The following is a 20,283-nucleotide window of genomic DNA, read 5'->3' as shown; positions in this document are numbered from 1 at the left end:
CTTTTGTGGGGATCGCAGGTGATTTTAATGGAAGTGCAGGAACTGTGCCCACAGGTGAGTGAAGGGGAAATGTGGGTAATGGAGGCAGAGCGCAGGAACCAGGGTTCCAGCAGTGGACAGCGGGCTTGTGGGGAACATCACTTGATTACCCCACACTTGGAAAACCATTTGAAGTTCTGGATATTTAGATAGTGGACTGTTGAAGTTTGACTCTTAATGACAAAAACAAAATATATTTGTGTAAATGATAAGCTTGCACTGAATGACATACACTAAAAGATACTTCTTCCATTGGAAATCATGCTTATGCATCAAAATAGTGCATACACACTGTACATGTTGTTTGTCACATTCCACTTTAATCAAAAAAAATTATTACCCATTTAATGGAGAGGAATAAAAAAAATATTTTGATGTAAGTGCAACACGATAATCTGCAGATGCTGTGACTGTAGTAAAATCCAAAAATCCTGGAGGACCTCAGCAGGTCTTGCAGCGACCAGAGGAGGAAAAGATATACAACCAACATTATTGGGCCCGATATAACCAACATTTCCACCCTGACCCCTTTGTCAAGCTTCGAGCAAAAACAGACACGCATCTGAATAAAAAGGCTGGGGGAGAATGGAAGAAAGGGCAAGAGGAGGAGCACAGCCCAACAGTCAAAAGGATAATGGATAAGAGGACAAGAGAGTAAAGGTGAGAATTGATCAGGGGAGCAGGTGGCTTTGTTTGATGTAATGAAAGTTCACATAGTATTCTAAACCAAAGATAATTGTTGCAAATCCTTGATATTATCCTGATAATTGGATCATATTTTAAATGATTTGCAGGCAAGAGCTTGTGGGAGTAGAGGAAAAATAACAACATTCTAAGGAAAGATGGTCAATGACACCCACTTTTAGTGACTTCCTACACATCAGTACAGACAAACATTTGGAAAATTATTACCAGACAGAACATAATGCAGAAAAAAAGAATCAAAATGATTAGGGAATTGTATGGAGAAATAAATATGTGAAGTATCACAAGCGGAATAAAAATAAATAAATTTAAGACCTCCTCAGTGTTAACGATGAGCTTTGCAATGAAGAGTCGGATATTTAAAGCTGTTGAAGGATTTCCCAATTTTCCATGTAGAAACTTCATCCAAGATGGAAGCTCATGTGGGCCTTTATTCTGTGCAGAAAAGATTTGAAGCCAAAAAAGTGTTAAGTCCAGGAACTTTATTATCTCTTTTCATTAGATTAAGTTTTGAAAATTATGAAACAAGAGATGCTAGAAATCTGTAATAAACTTAACATTTCCAAATTTTAAACTGTAAGAGCATTGCTTCATTTATAAAATGTTAACACCAGAGTCAGAGGGTGTCGATTCAAAAATCTGTTATTCTGATGCATTATTGAGAACGTAATGCAAAATCAGTTATCATTTTTCACAATAACATTTTGTACTTGGTGAAGTGACATTAGCAAAGCAAAGCAAGTAGCTCTCTTTCATGGAATGCATTACTCAATCATCAAAGTCTAAGGTAATCCTTCTAGGCAACATTGAAGCACTGCACCAAAAACCATCTAAGATACTACACCAGTCTTCATCAGCTTTCATTCCAATGAATGGGGATATTCAATCTGGAGATTAATCAGGAAAAGGCAAGTTTGATTTTACTTTGTTTACAATTATTTAGTATTTAAAGGTACAGGTTCCATTATTATCATGTAGTACTATATTTAGAATGTAACATACATAAAACTCTTTAATTTTTATCTACCAGGCAGACAGAGATACGCCACTTTGTCCAGCACACCTCACTTTCTAAAATTTTAATTTAAAATTATTTACCGCAATTTTGATTGTTTTAAATCTCTGAATATCTAAGACAATAATAAACTATTAAAAAATCTCACAGTCAATGACAGGAGCTAGTCTTTGCCCCTATCCCCTTGCATCCTCAATGGTGGACAAGGTAACTGATGAGGCCTCTCCATGCTCTAACTGAACTATCTCCTCTACCTCCAGCAGGATGGGGCTGTAGGCAGAAAGTGAAATCCAGTCTGATAATAGTCATAATCTTAGATTAATGCAGAACTCTATCACTCATGAGCTGTCTCTCATGCTTATCTGCTGTGACTGCACTCCAAAAGTAATCAATTGGCTGTTTTGTGCTTTCAAACGATTCAAATGGATGTGATTTTGCTTTCTTTATTTGGTAATGAGTTTATTTTCATGTACATTGTAATAATATACGTATGCACTGAAATTCTTACTTGCTAAATCCAACAGGTACTTGCAAAAAATAAACTAGAATAGTAAACTTAATTGAAATTTAAAAACAATATATACATAGATAGGCAGATAAAAAAAAATCACAGTAATTCTGGTGCAAAACAACACGACTTCCATGAGTGCAGGCTGTCCTTTTGTGGTATAAAAGCTGAAGAAACTCAGCATGTCAACAGTGTACTTGACATAGCAATGATAAAGATGTACAATCAATGTTTCAGGCTTGAGTCCTTCATCAAGGTATATTCAATTATTTTTTTTCTTTTGTGGTGTTGGAGCAGTCCAAAATCAATGTAACAAGGGGAGGTTTGAGAGCCTGAATGCTTTGAGAAGGAAACTGTTCTTGAACCGAAAGGTTCTCTTCTCTCTTGAGCCTCAGGATTCTATGACTTATGGCCAAAGGTAGCCCTGAGAGAAGGCTGTGATCAGGGTGGGTTGGGTCTTTTATAATTTTGAATTTATTTTTGAAAATTGTTTGGATATATACTTCAAACTTTACCAATTTACATTCATTTTAACATTTTTTTTCCCAGATATAAAAGCTTGTCATAGAACTCAGTCAATTATTCATGTTTGATCAGTTGATTCCTGACCTCTTCAGGTTTCAGTGTGATGATGGTTTTCTGCATGTGATTGATCAAAGCAGTCATGGTTGCCATACATTCGTGTTCGTTCATCTCATCCATCTCCAGTTCTACAACATTATTCTGCACAACACCCAATTCTGTCCAGTCCTGCAGGAATATGCACAGCATCTGTTAGATCTTAATCTATGAAGTTTCATCTTATTGTAGATGAAACTGCAGTATTATATTTAGGTGGAATTTATCATTGAAAACTCCATATGCTAATCTATTCTGAAAACTCATATTTCTAATACGGTTCTCACTCAAATTTAATTCCTGCACAGATTAAACCATTCCACCAGATCCTTCTCCGATTACCCCACAGATTAAGGTGATGTTCTTTAATAAGTAAAAAATAAGATCATTCTCATTTGGAATTTACATATTTCCGTATTCGTAGCAGCTGCACAAATTCTCCCAAATGACTAGAAAGACAGAAGAAATTAGAAACATTTCACTGCATAAATACATTCTAAGAATATCTTTTCTGCAAACAAAATTGTTGTGAGCTTTTCGCCCTGATCACAAAGCACCCAATGAACAAAAGTGATTGCAGCCACCTTGCACTCAAAATCATACATTCCTTTCTTGGACAGCTGCATCATTAAATGTTTTAAATTCTAGAGGCATGGGGGAAGGGTGGGAAAACAGAAATTAGGTTCAGGAATGCAATCCTTCTCTTTCAAATTTGTTTTAATCAGAACATGTAGATTTAGATCAAATGATTAGACAGATATGCATGATCCAGAAGAGCATATCCATAAAATGTATGAGAATTAGGTCATTTGCCCCATCAAGTCTGCTCCACCATTTGATCTCTTATATGGGTTCCAGGAACATCGACAAAATGACTCTTTTCACGGTGGGAGTACAAAATTATGGGCTGACTCTCAGTAATAATTTCAAATATCGTGTTCAGCACAGGCCCATTCTTATGAGCAATGAAGTTCATGAACAACGTAAGCAATAAAAATAGCAAATTTTCCAGTCTTCAGTAGCTAAGCGTCAGATGAAAATCAGTATGGAAACCATTACATCATGAAGCTCATTTACCATCAAAACTATAAATGGGAATTATTAAATTATTTAATGGAGTTAGAAGGCAGAATAAACACACATAGGGCATTTCACAAATTATATCACAAAGGATAGGCTGATTAACCCATTCTATTTGATGCATTAAGTCACACATGCCTGCGGGCCAAATTTGGCCCATGATATAATTATATTTGGCCCGCAAGATCATATCAAATATGTATTAGAGCTGGCCTGCTGGCCGCCTCGCCAGTATAGAGCATGCACAGCTAATACTACAAATCCCAGAATGCTTTGCAAATTCATTGGCGCCGGTCCGTCAGCCCGCTAATCGCCCCCACCTCATCTCTTTACTTTCATTAGCATCTGTGACCTGTCGCCCAACTCACATGTAATAAACCCCTTACGAAAAATGGCCAAACGAAAGACAGAAAACAGGACCTTTCAAGACAGGTGGGAGGCAAACTATATGTGCATCATTTTAAAAGACACACCTGTTTGTCATTGAAGCAAGTTGTTATTTTTTTGACCTGTTGGCTTGTGAAAAAAAATACATTTAAAAGGAGCTTAAAGGCTATAGAGAAATATTATTTATTGAATATTTTATTTCTCATTTGTTAATGCTTCTTCTGGAAAGAGTTTAACCAAAACTATTATTAAACATTTATTTTAATAAGAAAATGTTTAACATTACATATGTTGAAAGAAGAGAAAACATGCAGATGTTGTTGAAAATTTTCAATAAATATTTAGTTTGGCCCACGACTTAGTCCAAGTTTTTAATTTTGGCCCTCTGTGAATTTGAGTTTGACACCCCTGCATTAAGTCATCAAGAAACTTTTAACTTGAATTTTTTTAAATTAACACTTAATTTTCATTAAGATTACAGATCCTTACACAAATCATGATTATTACCTTTTTCCTGCTGTGACCCCCAGGCATCGTGGAATCTTGAGAGTTATACGTGAAACTCTGAACACCAGTAGAGAAGTCAAACTGACTCATTTCTTCACTGAGACTACTATCGGCCATGTATGATAAGGAGGACAAATAGTGGGGTTCATCTGGATAAAGGGAAGTGTCACCAACAAGAGGCTGGGGTTAGACAAATCAAAGAATTGTCCAGAGAACTATGGAACATTACAGCACAGAAACAGCCCCATTTTGCCTAGTCCTACTGACCGGCACCCAGTCCATTGCCTTCCATACCTCACCCTTCCACATACCTGCCCAAATTCTTCTTAAATGTTAAAATTGAGCCCACATTCACCACTTCAGATGGAAAATCACTCCATACTCCCACCTCACTCTGTGTGACAAATTTACCCCTCATATTCCCCCTAAACTTTGGATAAGGACATTTCTGCCAGAACCTCTGCAATTTCTACACTAGCCCCCCTAAAGGACTGAGGGAATATCATGTCAGGCTCTGGGGATTTATCCACCCTTATTTGCTTTTAGACAACAAGCACCTCCTCCTTTTTAATCTGTATAGTTTGTATCTCACCTACCCTCATGGTAAAAGCCTCTCTACATTGACTCTGTTTATCCTCTTCATAATTTTAAACACCTCTGTCAAATTTCTCCTCATTCTTCTATGCTCCAGGGAATAAAGTCGTAACCTGTTTAACTTTTTCCTGTAGCTCCATACCTGAAGTCTAAGCAACATTCTAGTAAACATTCTCTGCACTCTTTTTATCTTATTGATATCTTTCCTGTAGTTAGGTGACAATACTCCAAATTTGGCCTCATCAATGTCATTTACAAGTTTACCATAACATCTCAACTCCTATACTCAATACTTTGATTTATGAAGGCCAATAGGCCAAAAGCTCTCTTTACAACCCTATCTACCTGTGATGCCATTTTCAAGGAATTGTGTATCTGTATTCCCAGATCCCTCTATTCTACTGCACAATTCAATGCCCTACCATTTACTGTGTATGTCCTTTCTTGGTTTGTCCTTCCAAAATGCAACACCCTCACACTTAACTGCATTAAATTCCATCTGCCATTTTTCAGCCCATTTTTCTAGATACTCCAGATCCCTCTGTAAGCTTTGAAAACCTTCAGTGTCCACAACACCTCCAATCTTAATGTCACCTGCAAACTTGCTGATCCAATTTACCTAATTATCATCCAGATCATTGATATAGATGACAAACAACAATAGTCCCAACGCAGATCCCTGAGGCACACCATTAGTCACAGACCTCCACTCTGATTAGCAATCATCCACCTTTATTCTCTGGCTTCTCCCATCCAGCTATTGTTGAATCAAGTTTACTGCATCTGAATACCTAGCGACTGAACCTTCCACACTAACCTTCCATGTGGGACCTTGTCAAAGGGCTTAATAAAGTTCATGTAGACAACATCCACAGCCTTTTCTTCATCAACATTCCTGTTAACCTCCTCGAAAAACAGAGGGTTAACACAACCTGCCACACACAAAGCCATGTTGACTATCCCTAATCAGTACCTGGCTATCCAAATACTTGTATATCCGATCTCTTAGAACACCTTTCAATAATTTACCGACGACTGACATCAGACTCACCAGTTACCTTACGAGCCTTTTTTAAACAACAATCCTCTAGTGCCACACCCATGGATAAGGACATTTCTGCCAGGACCTCTGCAATTTCTACACTAGCCCCCCTCAAGGACTGAGGGAATATCATGTCAGGCTCTGGGGATTTATCCACCCTTATTTGCTTTTAGACAACAAGCACCTCCTCCTTTTTAATCTGTATAGGTATCATGACCTCACTGCTGTTTTTTCTTTCTTCACTCGAATCTTTGCCAGTTTCCTGAGTGAATAGTGATGAACAAAAAACATTTACGATCTCCCTCATCTTTTTTGGCTCCATATAAAGCCAACCACTCTGATCTTCAAAGGGACTAATTTTGTCCCTTACTATCCTTTTGCTCTTAATATACCTGTAGGAACCCTTAGGATTTTCCTTCACATTGTTGGCCAAAGCCACCTCACGTCTTCTTTTCACCTTCTTGATTTATTTCTTGAGGTTTTTCTTGCATTTTTATACTCTTTACCTCATTTTCTCCATGTTTCTAACCTTGCCTTTCATCCTGACAGGAACATACAAACTCTGCACTCTGAAAATTTGAAGGTCCTCCACTTACATGCACATCCTTGTCCAAAAACAACTCACTATCACAACCTTATGTTTTGAGCAGCTGTCTGGTTTTTCTCAGATTTCGGATTCAGATTTATTGTCAGAGTACATACATGATATCACATACAACCCTGAGATTCATTTTTCCTGCAGGCACGCAGAATTACCACTAATTAGTAGTGTAAAATAAACTGTACACAGAGTAAAACACGTAACTAGATAAAAGAACTATAAATAGATAACAGATGTAAACAAACTGACTGTGCAAAACAGAGAGAACAAAAGAAAAGCAATAGACAATAGGTGCTGGAGTAGGCCAATTGGCCCGTCGAGCCAGCACTGCCATTTATCGGATCATAGCTGATCTTTCTCTTTCAATAACCAATCCCAGCCTTATCTCCATAACTCTTAACTCCCCTGCCCACAAGGGCCTTATCCAACTCTCTCTTAAATCTATCCAGCGAATCCACCCCCACTACCCTATGTGGGAATGCATTCCTCAGATCCACAAATCTCTGGGTAAAAAAAATTCTCCTAATTTCTGTCTTAAATGGCCTTCCCTGTATTAAAGTGCACGTCCTTAAATGAATCTCTGATTGAGTTTGCTGTTGAGGAGTCTGATGATTGAGGGGTAGTAGCTGTTTCTGAACCTGTTGGCACAAGTCTTGAGGCACCTACACCTCTTTCTTGATGCAGCAGCAAGAATAGAACGTGTGCTGGGAGGTGTGGGTCTTTAGTGATTGCTACTATCCTCCGATGGCAGCGTTCCCTGTAGATGTAGTCGATGGTGGGGAGAGTTTTGCCTGTGATGTCCTGGGCTGTGTCCACTACCTTTTGGAGGGTTTTCTGCTCAGGGGTATTGGTGTTCCCATACCAGACATGATGCAGCTGGTCAACACACTTTCCACCACACATCTGTAGAAATTTTTCCGGGTTTCTGGTGTCATACCAAACTTCAAGTCAAGTCACCTTTGATTGTCGTTTATACCATGCATTGCATGATAAAGACTAGATAGAATTTCTCCAGGACCACAGAGCAGATTTACATAAATATAAATTAAAATAGAAGTTAAAACATTAAGACATGCAATAAAGTCCATGGTACACTATCCATATATGCTCTTGGAATTCAGGAGCCTGATAGCTTGGGGGGGGGGGGGGGTAAACTGTTGCCCAATCTGAACGCAAGGGCTCAGGTGTTACAATACCTCCTATCAGATGGCCAAATGGAGAAAAGTTTACATGATGGGTGTGTGAAGCCCTTCACAATGTTTATTGCTTTCTGCATGCATCGTGTGTTGTAGACAACCATCATAGTAGGAAGAGAACCCCACCCCCCCCGCCACCCCCTCGATCTTTTCCAGTGACTTCACTATCCTCTGCAGGGTCTTATGGTCGGAAGTGGTGATGCAATTGCTCAGGATGCTCTCAGTACATCCTCTGTAGAATGTAGTGAGGATGGGGAGGGGGGTTGGAGATGAACTTTTCTCAGCCTTCGCAGGAAGTGGAGGCGCTGCTGGGATTTCTTGGCTATGGAGCTGGTATTAGGGGATCAGGGAGATTCTCCACCAAGGGCACTCCAAGGAACTTGATACCTCCCTCCAGGCCCTCCTGAAGTCAACAACCATCTTTTTTGCTTTATTAACATTCAGATACAGGTTGTTGGCTCTGCACCAATCCGTTAGCGACTGCACCTCATCTCTGAATGACTCATCATTCTTACTAATAAGGCCCACCATGGTCGTGTCGTCAGCGAACTTGATGATGTGGTTCGAGCTGTGTTTAGCTGCATAGACATGAGTCAGCAGAGTGAACACCAGTGGACAAAGCACACAGCCCTAGGGGGGGGGGGTGGGGGGGGTGGGTCTTGGAAGTGCTGCTACCGATCCGGACTGCCTGAGGTCTCCCCAACAGCAAGTTAACAATCCAATGGAAGAGGGAGGTGTTTACACCCAGCAGGATCAACTTCCTTATCAGGTACTGAGGTATGATTGTGTTGAATACCGAACTGAAGTCAATAAACAGCATTCAAAAATACGAGTCCTTATTTTCTAGGTGGGTGAGGGCTAGATAGAGGGCAGTGGCAATGGCATCATCCATAGAGTGGTTGGGTCTATATGTGAACTGCAAGGGGTCCATTGATCGGGGCAGCAGGAGCTTGATGTGTCCCATGATGAGCTTCTCGAAGAACTTCATGTCGGTAGATGTGAATGACTATTACCTCCGCAAACTCCTGAGGAAGAGGAGGTGCTGACATGTTTTCTTCACGATGCCATTAGTGTGTTGGGTCCAGGAAAGATCCTTCGAGATAGTGACTTCAAAGAACCTATTGGATTGTAGACCTCTGGCTTTCCTTTCCTGAAGTTAACGATCAGCTCCTTAGTTTTGGTGACATTGAGTGCAAGGTTGTTGTTGGTGCACCATTTAGTGAAGTTTTCAATCTCCATCTTGTACACTAACTCATCCCCTTCCTTTATACAACCCACTACCGTGGCATCATCAGCAAATTTGTGATGGTCGTATCGAGCTACACTAAGAACATAGCCCTGTGGTGTTCTGGTACTGATGAAGATTGTGGCAGAGAGGTTCATACCAATCTTCACTGACTGTGAACTACAGATTTGCTCCTCCAATTTTCCAGTGACTCAGCTCCACCCACATAGCGCCACTGGTTTGTCCTGCATGAGTACAGCTGTTATATTTTCCATGACGAGCAATGCATTCCTATCCCTTTCTTCCTTCCCCCCCACCCCTATATTCTACATCTGAAGCAACAGAAGACCAGAACATTAAGCTGCCTGTTCTGCCCCTCCTACAACCGTTTCACCAAGGGAAACAATGTCATAATTCCACCAGCCAATCCACGCTCTAAGCTTGTCTGCCTTTCCTACAGTACTCCTAGCATTAAAATAGATGCACCTGAGAACATTTCCACCACATCCAACCCATTGACTTCGGGCATTAAATGCAATTTTCACATCATCTGTCCTTTCCTCCACTCCTCTATCTGCTCTTGCACTCCAGTTCCTACACCCCCCCCCCCTAAAAATCTAGTTTAAACCCCCCCTGGAGCAGATCTAGCAAACCTTCCACCAAGGATATTAGTCCCCTTCCAGTTCAGATGAAAACCATCCCGTCGAAACAGGTGCCACCTTTCTTGGAAGAGATCCCAATGATCCAGAAGCCTGAAGCCCTCCTTCCTGCACCACATCTTTACCCACGTGCTAAACTGCATTATCCTCCTATTTTAACTTCACTGGCACATGGCATAGGTAGCGATCCTGAGATCACAACCCTGGAGGTGCTGTCCTTCAACCTAGCACCTAACTCCCTGAACTCCTTGTCGTGGTTATGTCTTTGACAGTGCCACCAATCATGTTTAACAATGACTGAAAATCAAAAACTGCAGATGCTGGAAAACTGAAATAAAATCAAAGTGCTGAAAATTATCTTCTTTTCGGAATCAAGGATGATTTGCTTTAGGTTTAGTTTTGTGAATTCAGAGATCACTTATGAGGCTACTGTGAGATATGCAGACACTTCCACAGAAGAACCAAGTGGAGCCCAGTGGTGGGGATGGGTAATAGTCTGAGATGATCTGCCACTTCTGTTGCTTGCACAGGGTATCTCTGTGCTGCCAATGTGCAGACACGGTTGCCAAGCTAAATGCTCCTTCTCCATTGCTAATTATTCAAAGATCTCTGCATTGCAACTCATCAAGCCACAGAAGTTCGCCTCACACATCACTACCCAAATACTTGAGATAATGAAAAAAATTGCTTTTATGAAATTTACTTAATAAAAAAGAATTTTCCCCAACTCTTGGCACAAGAATAGATGGTGTGGCTTTGCATTATGGAAATTGCACTGTGGACTATTTTCTAGGAACACAACCTGATGTTTCCCCACCCCCCCCCCACCACCTTAAAGAAATGGTCACCTGTATTATGCAGAGCTACAAATAACAAAAGCATTATGAGAGGCATTTAGAAAAACAGGTACCTTAGCTATATTGTTTTTTCACATTTTTCAGCATCAAGAAACATGAAACCACAAGAAAAGATTTATTTAATTCTAATTTAGCTCAAATTCTACAATTTATACAAAATTTCATGCAAACCTGAATCTCCCTCTGCTGCATCTCGAGCCTCTTTTCGAATTGCAAAATATCTTTTCTTCTTTTCCACTGGTACCTTAGACAGAACATCTTAAGTTTACAAAAATACATCTAAATCAAGATCAAATATTTTCCACAACACATGGTGCTTTGCCTCTTGTACATCTATAACTACCACCTTACAACTAAGGAGTACAAAAAGTCTGAAAAATAAACTAGTTCTTCAAGATTCTTCATTCCAGACTGAAATGCATGATTTATAATCAGGCCATGCAAACTTAAATATCTTGATTCTTTTTGGGTGCCTTTCCAAATTTTATTTCTTACAACTTTATATGCTTTTTGGTTTCCTAAACTTCAATTTCCTCGTGTATTAATTCGAAGTAACAAGACAAAGATTACCTGGTGATGACACTGACAGCAAATGCACAATCTATCAAGTCACACAAACTAACAAATAACTGTTAAGACTTACTTCAATTTCCACCGGAAAATTATATGTGCGCTGAATATCTATCAGATTTTCAAAGATGAAGATATTCTGGAAAAGAAAAAATGAATTAAAAATGGCCCCGGAAGCAGGAAAAACCATTCCCTGATTTGCCAGGAGTGCTCCACCAAGTCATAGAAGTCATCACAATAGCTGAGAGATTTTACTAGTCATGATTTTCATGCCGATTTACATTTATTTTTTGTTGATTTTGGCAAATTGCTGGTAGAGACTTGAGCATTTCTCAGTGAGTCGCAATGCCAACGGATAATAAATGCCTGTAGCTTCTTGCACAACTGCTAAGTTCTCTGTAAGTTTAAGTTCACAATTTGTACTTCAGTATGGACGGTTTCCTTCCAAGACTATTACACAACTCCAAATGGCAGCTGCCAAAAATGCTTAAATTTACATAAATTCTAAAAAAATTCCCTGAAATTTAACAAAGGAGTCTCCTTGCAGTTCATGATATTTTTGAGGGCACCTTTTATGGACCCTCAATAGGTTTATATCTGTATTATAATCAGGCTCCAAATGGCAGAAAAGTTCATTTGTTCAACATTTAGATATAATTTAAAAAATGTATTTACAAAACTGGAATCACAAATATTTAATGCATTCACAGAAAACATATAAAAATTAATGTTTTAATTAATACTTTTGATACCAAATATACACAATTATTTGATTTTCCTCAATGTGAATATGGTAATAAGGAGAGGTGCAATATTCTGGTGAAGCCAGATCAGAAAGCAATTAACAGACTGGGGATGTCTGCATAATTCAGAATTCAATTTGTATAGTCAGACTTCAAGCTTATTTTTATATTTCAATGCAAGCTTGACATTAGTTACCTATGCACAGCTCTTAAGATGTAAGTGCATATTTTTTGTAAACAGGAGGATACAATATAAACATAGCTGAGAAAGGTTGCTCATCATGACACCTTTTCAATTTGTAGTATTTTTGTCATGTACATTGGGAATATTGATACTTAATGAGGGAACAAATCACAATTGATTTTTATTCATTTATATTTTGTTTCAAACTTGTGGTGGTATTTAATTTATAACTATCATTATTCTGAGAAAAATAAAGATGGGTATTTACAACGTTCTTAAATTTTAATTATTACATTTTACCATTCTTCGAGGTGGAAATTCAAATCAAGGTTTGCAAAGGTTTCCAGCTAAAGGCTGGAATTAAACTCTGAGTGGTTTGAAGTCATTTCCAATAGTAAAATGCAAAAAATAAATCTGGAGCAGAAATCTAGCCCATCTACCATCAAGAATCTAATTTTAACAGAGGGTAGAGCCTGTTACCCTTCATTGAACAGTTAATTAATTTTGAGCTAGTTTCTTTGCCAATAACATTGGACAAAAAATGTGCAGAATTAATTGCTGGGTAGGGAATCCCCTCCACAGCAGCTGAGAAATTTTCTACATGTATTTGGAATTAATAGTTAACTTTAGTAGTCAGATTAGGAAAAAACTGAACTACTGTAAAATCTCATCTCGTTCTTTACTAGAAGCACTAGATCAGTGGTTCTCAACTTTTTCTTTCCACTCACATACCACTTTGAGTAATCACTATGCCATCGGTGCTCTGTGATTATCAAGTGACTACTTAAGGTGGTATATGAGGGGGAAGAGAAGGTTGAGAACTACGGCTTTAGACCCAATTGTTACTGAAATATTTTACTTAAGAAATATTGTAATAGGCCCATTTCCTTTGGAGTTATGAAATGTGCACATCACGAGTCAATTAGAACAATGGTTTTCCAACTTTTTCTTTCCATCCACATACCACTTTCAGCAATCCCTTACTAATCACTGAGCACCTACGGCATAGGGAATACTTAAAGTGGTTTGTATGTAGAAAGAAAAAGGTTGAGAACCACTGCACTAGATACTAGCAAGTAAATAACATGAATCCATCATATTTAAGATCACCTCAAGCATACACACATAGCCTCACAATCTTACTGAATCTATCTTGCTCTCACTGAGTAAATTAAGATGACATGGTTGGCCTGGGAACTCCTTTCCCAGTCCAAAAATAACCAGATAATGCTACTGAATATAATTGTACAAATTATACAAGGTATTGTGTAATTTAATCAACACAAGTGTGAGATAAGTTAATATTAGGAAGTAAAATGTTGGCAAGGATCTTAGTAGTGTTGTTGTTCAGAAACGTTTTGGGTGGCAAGTTCCTCATTCCTTGGAAATGGCAAAACAGGTGGATAGGATAGTGGATAAACTTTAGGCATGCATGCATCAATTGGCCAAAGTGTTGAGTGAAAGAGAGAGGAGTAAATCCCGAAAGTCTGCAGACACTGTGATTGAAGTTAAAAAACACAATCCTTCATCAAGGTGGGCTCAGGCCTGGAACATTGGTTATGTATCTTTATCTTTGCTATATAAAGTATGCGGGCTGCAACCTCCTTTGAAGAAGACCGCAGAGCCCACCTCACTGACAAAAGACAAAGGAGGAAAATCCCAACACCCAACCCCAACCAACCAATTTTCTCTTGCAACCGCTGCAACCGTGCCTGCCTGTCCCGCATCGGACTTGTCAGTCACCAACGAGCCTGCAGCAGACGTGGACATACCCCTCCATAAATCTTTGTCCACGAAGCCAAGCCAAAGAAAAGAAAGAAATAAAGTATGCTGTTTGACCTGCTGACCTTAAAATCACTATCTGGGAAATCCTTGTATTTTCATTCCCTACCTTGAAGATTAATAATACTCATTAAAAATTACTTAGGCCATTCAGCCCATCAAGTCTACTCTCCCATTCAAATCATGGCTGATGCATTTTTCTGCTTCTTCCCTTAACCTCTCACACCTTTACTAATCAAGAAGCTGTTATTCACTGCTTTAAATTTATCCAAGGAATTGGCCTCCACAATTGCCGATGAATTCAACATATTCGCAACCCTCTGACGAAAGAAACTCATTTCTGTTCTAAAGGGACTTCCTTTTATTCTGAAGCTGTTCCCTCTGGTCCTAGATACTCCCACTATTGGAAACACCAAGCACTATTAATGCAAATAAAAGTCATTTACAGTTAATAAATGCATTAATACATCTGTTAATAATACAAGAATGAGAAATGGAACACAATGATAACGTGAACTATCCTACCTTCTCTGGTTTTTCACTAAAAAGGAATCCTTGATAAAATTTAGCCTCTGTAAAAATGCAACAGAGGATTGAAATTATGCAGTTATAAGCTGCACAATGGTACTGTCGCCTCTTCTCCAAGAGCTGAGTTTCACCAGCCATGTTTTCTGTAACTGCATCATGGCAGAATCTTCAAAGGCAAAAACAAAGATTCCTGTCATTTTTATATGAAGTACAAGTATTTCCTGCAAAATAGTCATTGATGCTTAAAACTTAAACAGGACTATTATTCTCCTTCAAAAAAGGGTCATGATGTGACAATAATTTTATGAATAGCAATTATTTATTTCTTACACTGAAATATATCAATGATTCACACAATTATTTTCTGAAACGGTCATTTGGCTGACAAATATTGGAAGCATTCACAATCAGCACCATCTCATTAGTAACAAATGCATAAATGATCAGCTATTGAGCTTTTTAAATGTATTTCAGGAATATGGTCAGAGACAATGAATCTGCTCTGTCATTTATTAAGATCACGGCTTATCCGCTGACCACTTTTTCCTCCCCATCCTATCCATAAGAAAACATAAAAGTATAACTGAGGAGATGCTAGCTGATCATTGGAAGGACTTAAACATTTCAAAGTAATTGCAGAGGCTGGAAATCCAAAATGAAAACAGAAAATGCAGGCAGGCCTGGAAGCAGGCAGGATCTGTGGAAATGTTTCAGGTTCTGATACAGGGTCTTCAGCCTAAAACCTTTAAACTCTTTTATTTTAGACATCCCCATCAAGGGAAAAAGATTCTTATCTTCTACCACACTCACCACAGCCTCCACTACTCCGCCCACCACAGCCTCCACCACTCCAGGGAAAACAAACCCAGCCTACATACCTTTCCTTATAATTACACGCAAAAGGTCACAGAAAGTGACAAACACGATCCAAGTTAATCAGGGGTTCTGACCTCCCATCCAAGAAGGCAGTCAAGACTATGAAAACACCCATCACCCTGGCCATCTCTTCTGTTGGCTACTTTCAGGGTTACCTGAAGTCCAGCACCTTCAGGTTCAAGAAAGGGTTCTTTCCAACAGCTGTCATGCTCTTGAAGCTCTCATATTCCCCCAAACTAGTGGATGCCAATAGGTGCTCTTGGTTACTGAGGGGTTACTTATGTGAGTGGGAAAATCATTGAGAAGCACTGACCCAAACTTTAATACAACTACAAAACCACAAAGTATATGTCTGAACTACTGCCACAACACAATTTTTGCTCGATCAGCCATCCATGAATACTTGTCATACATTTTATTTTCTCTTCCTTCTATATTTATTATCTTTTTTTCTCTTTCTGGGGTCTTAATCATACTGAAATTGATTAAAATGTTTTATGTCATTGGGAAGCCGCAACAGGTAGAAACTCACGTGAATAGGGTGGTGAAGAAGGCTTTTAGTATGCTGGCCTTTATCAATCATTGCATGGAATATAGGAGTTGGGAGGTGATGTTGAGATTGTATAAGACGTTGGTGCAGCCTAATTTGGAGTTCTGTGTGCAGTTCTGGTCGCCTAATTATAGGAAGGATATAAACAGAGTGGAGAGAGTGCAGAGTTACCTGGGTTTAAGCATCTAGAGTATAGGGAGAGATTGGACAGATTAGGTCTTTATTCTTTGGAGCGTAGAAGGTTGAGAGGGCATTTGATAGAAGTATTTAAGATTATGAAAGGAATAGACAGAGTGGATGTGGATAGACTATTTCCGTTAAGAGGAGGAAAGATTAAAACAAGAGGACATGAGTTAAGAATTAAGGGGCAGAGGTTTAGAGGTAACACGAGGGGGAACTTCTTTACTCAGAGAGTGGTAGCCGTGTGGAATGAGCTTCCGGGAGAAATAGTGGCGGCGGAGTCAATTGTATTATTTAAGAAAAGGTTGGACAGGTATATGGATGAGAAGAAGATGAAGGGTTATGGGCATTGTGCAGGGAGGTGGGACTAGAAAGGGGTGTTTGGTTCGGTGCAGACTAGAAGGGCCTAATGGCCTGTTTCTGTGCTGTAATTGTTATGTTATGTTATGTTAAACTGAGCAACATTCTGCATTCCTTTTCCAATTATACAGAATTTTCAAAGAACACTAAATCACTGCAAACAGCCCAACATAAATGGTGGGATTTGCCTTTCGAGCACATTTAATAATACAGAACATGATTGAGAAACCTATGGTAGAGCATAGAGGTGACCAAACCAAAACCTTATTAATCAGTGTCTTCATCAACTGGATACTACAATATAACACATATCTTGCCACCTTCCTTGAAGAACTTTGCAGTGATGAGTGATAGGAAAGTTCAGTTTTGCTGAAGCTATTAAAAGAAATAACTTATCAGTGAGGCATACTTGATAACGAAGAGAAGTGCAAAATTCATCAAGCCAAAGTCTATCACAGAAAATTAATAGAATGGTTCACTGGTATTCTGTTAAAAAATACATTAGCTTTAAAAGTGAAACTTTGAAACATTATCTCAGGTTATGTGGTCATGTGTAGACTAAAAAGAGCAAATGGACCAAATGAATGATGTCTAAGATGACATTTTTACTGATGCCAAGAGATAGAATGTTGAATGTGGATGATAAACAAATGGAGGATCATCGATAAATACATGCACATACTTCTGTTACTATCAATATAACTGCAAACACTATCTTCAAACAATGCACTTGAGCAAAGGAAATCTCAAGAGCTTTCAAACACTTGGTAACTGTTTCAGAGACAACAAAATCATACTTGAGCAAAATTTTTGACAGCTTGTTGCCTTCAATGGTGCCCGAGGTATGGAAAGCTTGGATTAGCTTTGACTCATCTGAGTGGACATCACGCTTTGGCAAACGAGTGTATGCGACTTCAAACAGCTTGTAACAACCAATTTTTTTTGTCAGTTGGCTGTCAAAGGAGGACTCACTCAACTGCAGGAAATAAAATTCATTTTAAAAAGTTGAATTTTGTGAGAAAATACTTAGTGTTGAACTATACCACAAGCAGAATCATTGACTGTTCAGAAAAGTTAAACAATGCTTGACAAATTTGCATTAGAATTAAATAAAACCTGAGTGACAAAAGTAAATTCAGTTTTTACCTTTATGAATCTAGATTGTACAATTCCCATGGCATCCTTCACAATTTTACATAAAAACTCTATTAAAGCATCTTGGCTGCAGTGAGAAGCAAGGGTAAGAAGAGAACGGTTCATAACAAATTGCCTCGTTGTACTTGGAAGAAGTTCTTCATTCCCAAACATCTCATAAGCAGTTTCCATCAGTGCGACTTGTTTTGCACAGGAACCTCTGAAGAATATAAAGATCAAATGTTCAGTGGAAAAAAAAATCCCAATACTCCATTAAATAAAGCCACAATAAAAGTAACTAAATGTATACAAATGCAAACCTGAATTATCAAACACCAATATTTTGAATAATCTACCCATAGTGGGTTCTGAATTTCATCTCTGCAACTGCATGGAAGCCAGGTACAAGAAAGGAAAGAAAATCGCATTCAAGAATGCACTTGGTAGATGCACAAAATAAAAGAGGGTTTGGAGGAAGCTTCCTCTCCTGGGGATAAATGGAGTTTTGTGCAAAACCAGAGAAATTCATATTTTCCACAACAATTGAAAATAGACAACGTCCCAGCTAAAACATTAAAATTAAGTTGTAGAATCCAGGAGTTTCATCAGATTTTACAATGAACCACAATCAAACCTTTTTACAACTGTTCATGAATATGACCTCAGTCTCAGAAAGGGAAGTAAAGGTTAAAACGTTGTGCTTTTGCTTCTTAGTAACTTTGTTCCTATCCCTTTAAGCAGAAGTATTGTTTGTAGTGTTACCATAGTTATTATGACATCATATGTCATAGTATCCGCACTCAGAGCTTGCTTTTTATCATTCTTCGGAGAACCATGAAAGGGACGTAAGCATCAAAATACTTTCTTTGAATTGGTCTTAATCCTCTCTTATTCTTGTTTTATACCGTTATTTTAAAAAAAAATTAATTGTTATGAAAATCTTGATGCAAAGTTATGCAAAATGTTTATCCGCTTGACAAAAGGCAAAGGAGGAAAAACCCAACACCCAACCCCAACCAACCAATTTTCCCCTGCAGCCGCTGCAACCGTGTCTGCCTGTCCCGCATCGGACTTGTCAGCCACAAACGAGCCTGCAGCTGACGTGGACTTTTTACCCCCTCCATAAATCTTCGTCCGCGAAGCCAAGCCAAAGAAGAAGAAAGCTACATAAAACTACATCTACAGAGTTTGGTTTATTGGATTGATAAGATTGAAATTCAGAAAATCATCCTTGCGTTTCTTTGAAGATGACACATCTAGAAATTGGAAAATAATAGAACATGGAAAGTGTCGTCTAAAAATGTGACTATGACACAGAATGGCCTGCCTTCTATCACATCACCCATCACTTCCACCCAAACTAAAAAGGGTTTCAATTAGTTCAAGAGAAATGTCCTACTTCATCTCCTCTATTGCTTTCGACAATGATCACAAGCCAGTTACTTAAAATTCTTAACAGCAGATGCACAAAAGTACAATATTCCATTTTGATGAAGGGATATGGTCTTGAAAGATTAACTGTGTTGCTTTCTTCACAGATGCTACCTGATATGCAAGATTTTTCTTGCATTTTCACATTAGACATTTTCAGATTTAATTCCACTGCGCTTGGGCAACATCTCCCATAGGAGTTGGAACCCTATGAATCAATTCGCCATTTACCTTATTGGCTTTTGCTGTGCAAAATGAGTCGACCTGAACAAGTTGGTAAATCTGACAAAATTATGTCCATTTATTTAAAATAAATCTTACCCATGCACTTATTTTCCAATCAAGTCTGACAAAAAAAATCTTATTAATTATACGAAAGGTAAAGAGAAAGCACAAACGTATTTAGCCGCATAACCAAGATGTCTCTAGTTTAACAAACTTTGTCTGAAAAATGTAACTATAAACTAAAATTATGAAAGCATTTGAATTGTTTGCAAATGTTATCTAAAGGAGCAATGGATCCAAAACACAATGAAGATATTTTTCACACACTTTTTCAATTTTCTCTATTGGTGGTACTGAATAGCTCGTTGAGAAAGCCAACAGCGTTAAGTTGAAATCCCGTGACTACAGATCAAGGCCCAACATGGCGGCGCCTGTTAATTGGCAGTAGCCACAAGGGGCTGCAGACTCCAGGGAAGTGGAGGACTGGAGCAGGGCACCAGAAGACGGGAAGATCATCCACCGTTTGAGAAGAAGTGGAGGAGAGGACCCACAAACTAGTGAGGGGGCTCTGCAGCTGAAGGACCAGTGCATGTGGTGGGCAGCTGGTGACTCGAAGCGAGGAACCCGTGGAGACTCGCGCCAGGCTATGGACTGTTGGAGACTGGCTCGAACTGACCGAAGGGGGTA

General features: G+C 38.8%; 1 protein-coding gene across 3 annotated transcripts in view; it reads right to left on the bottom strand.

Annotated features, from left to right (window-relative positions):
* The window catches only part of prkdc (protein kinase, DNA-activated, catalytic subunit), a 287,184-nt gene that overhangs the window by 112,689 nt on the left and 154,212 nt on the right, over positions 1-20,283 (bottom strand). For all 3 annotated transcript variants that reach the window (XM_069921531.1, XM_069921532.1, XM_069921533.1), the window contains exons 41-48: positions 17,953-18,160; positions 17,604-17,782; positions 14,838-15,006; positions 11,677-11,742; positions 11,205-11,277; positions 4,860-5,008; positions 2,877-3,017; positions 1,060-1,179 (exon numbers count right to left, since the gene is read on the bottom strand). In XM_069921531.1, the coding sequence (XP_069777632.1) occupies positions 1,060-1,179; positions 2,877-3,017; positions 4,860-5,008; positions 11,205-11,277; positions 11,677-11,742; positions 14,838-15,006; positions 17,604-17,782; positions 17,953-18,160 (1,105 nt within the window). The remainder of the gene's footprint in view (positions 1-1,059; positions 1,180-2,876; positions 3,018-4,859; positions 5,009-11,204; positions 11,278-11,676; positions 11,743-14,837; positions 15,007-17,603; positions 17,783-17,952; positions 18,161-20,283) is intronic.

The sequence above is a fragment of the Narcine bancroftii genome, chromosome 2 (assembly GCF_036971445.1).
Source record: "Narcine bancroftii isolate sNarBan1 chromosome 2, sNarBan1.hap1, whole genome shotgun sequence".
Classification (NCBI taxonomy): domain Eukaryota; kingdom Metazoa; phylum Chordata; class Chondrichthyes; order Torpediniformes; family Narcinidae; genus Narcine; species Narcine bancroftii.
Note: the sequence above shows the minus strand (reverse complement) of the source record. Positions and strands in the feature narration are given on the sequence as shown.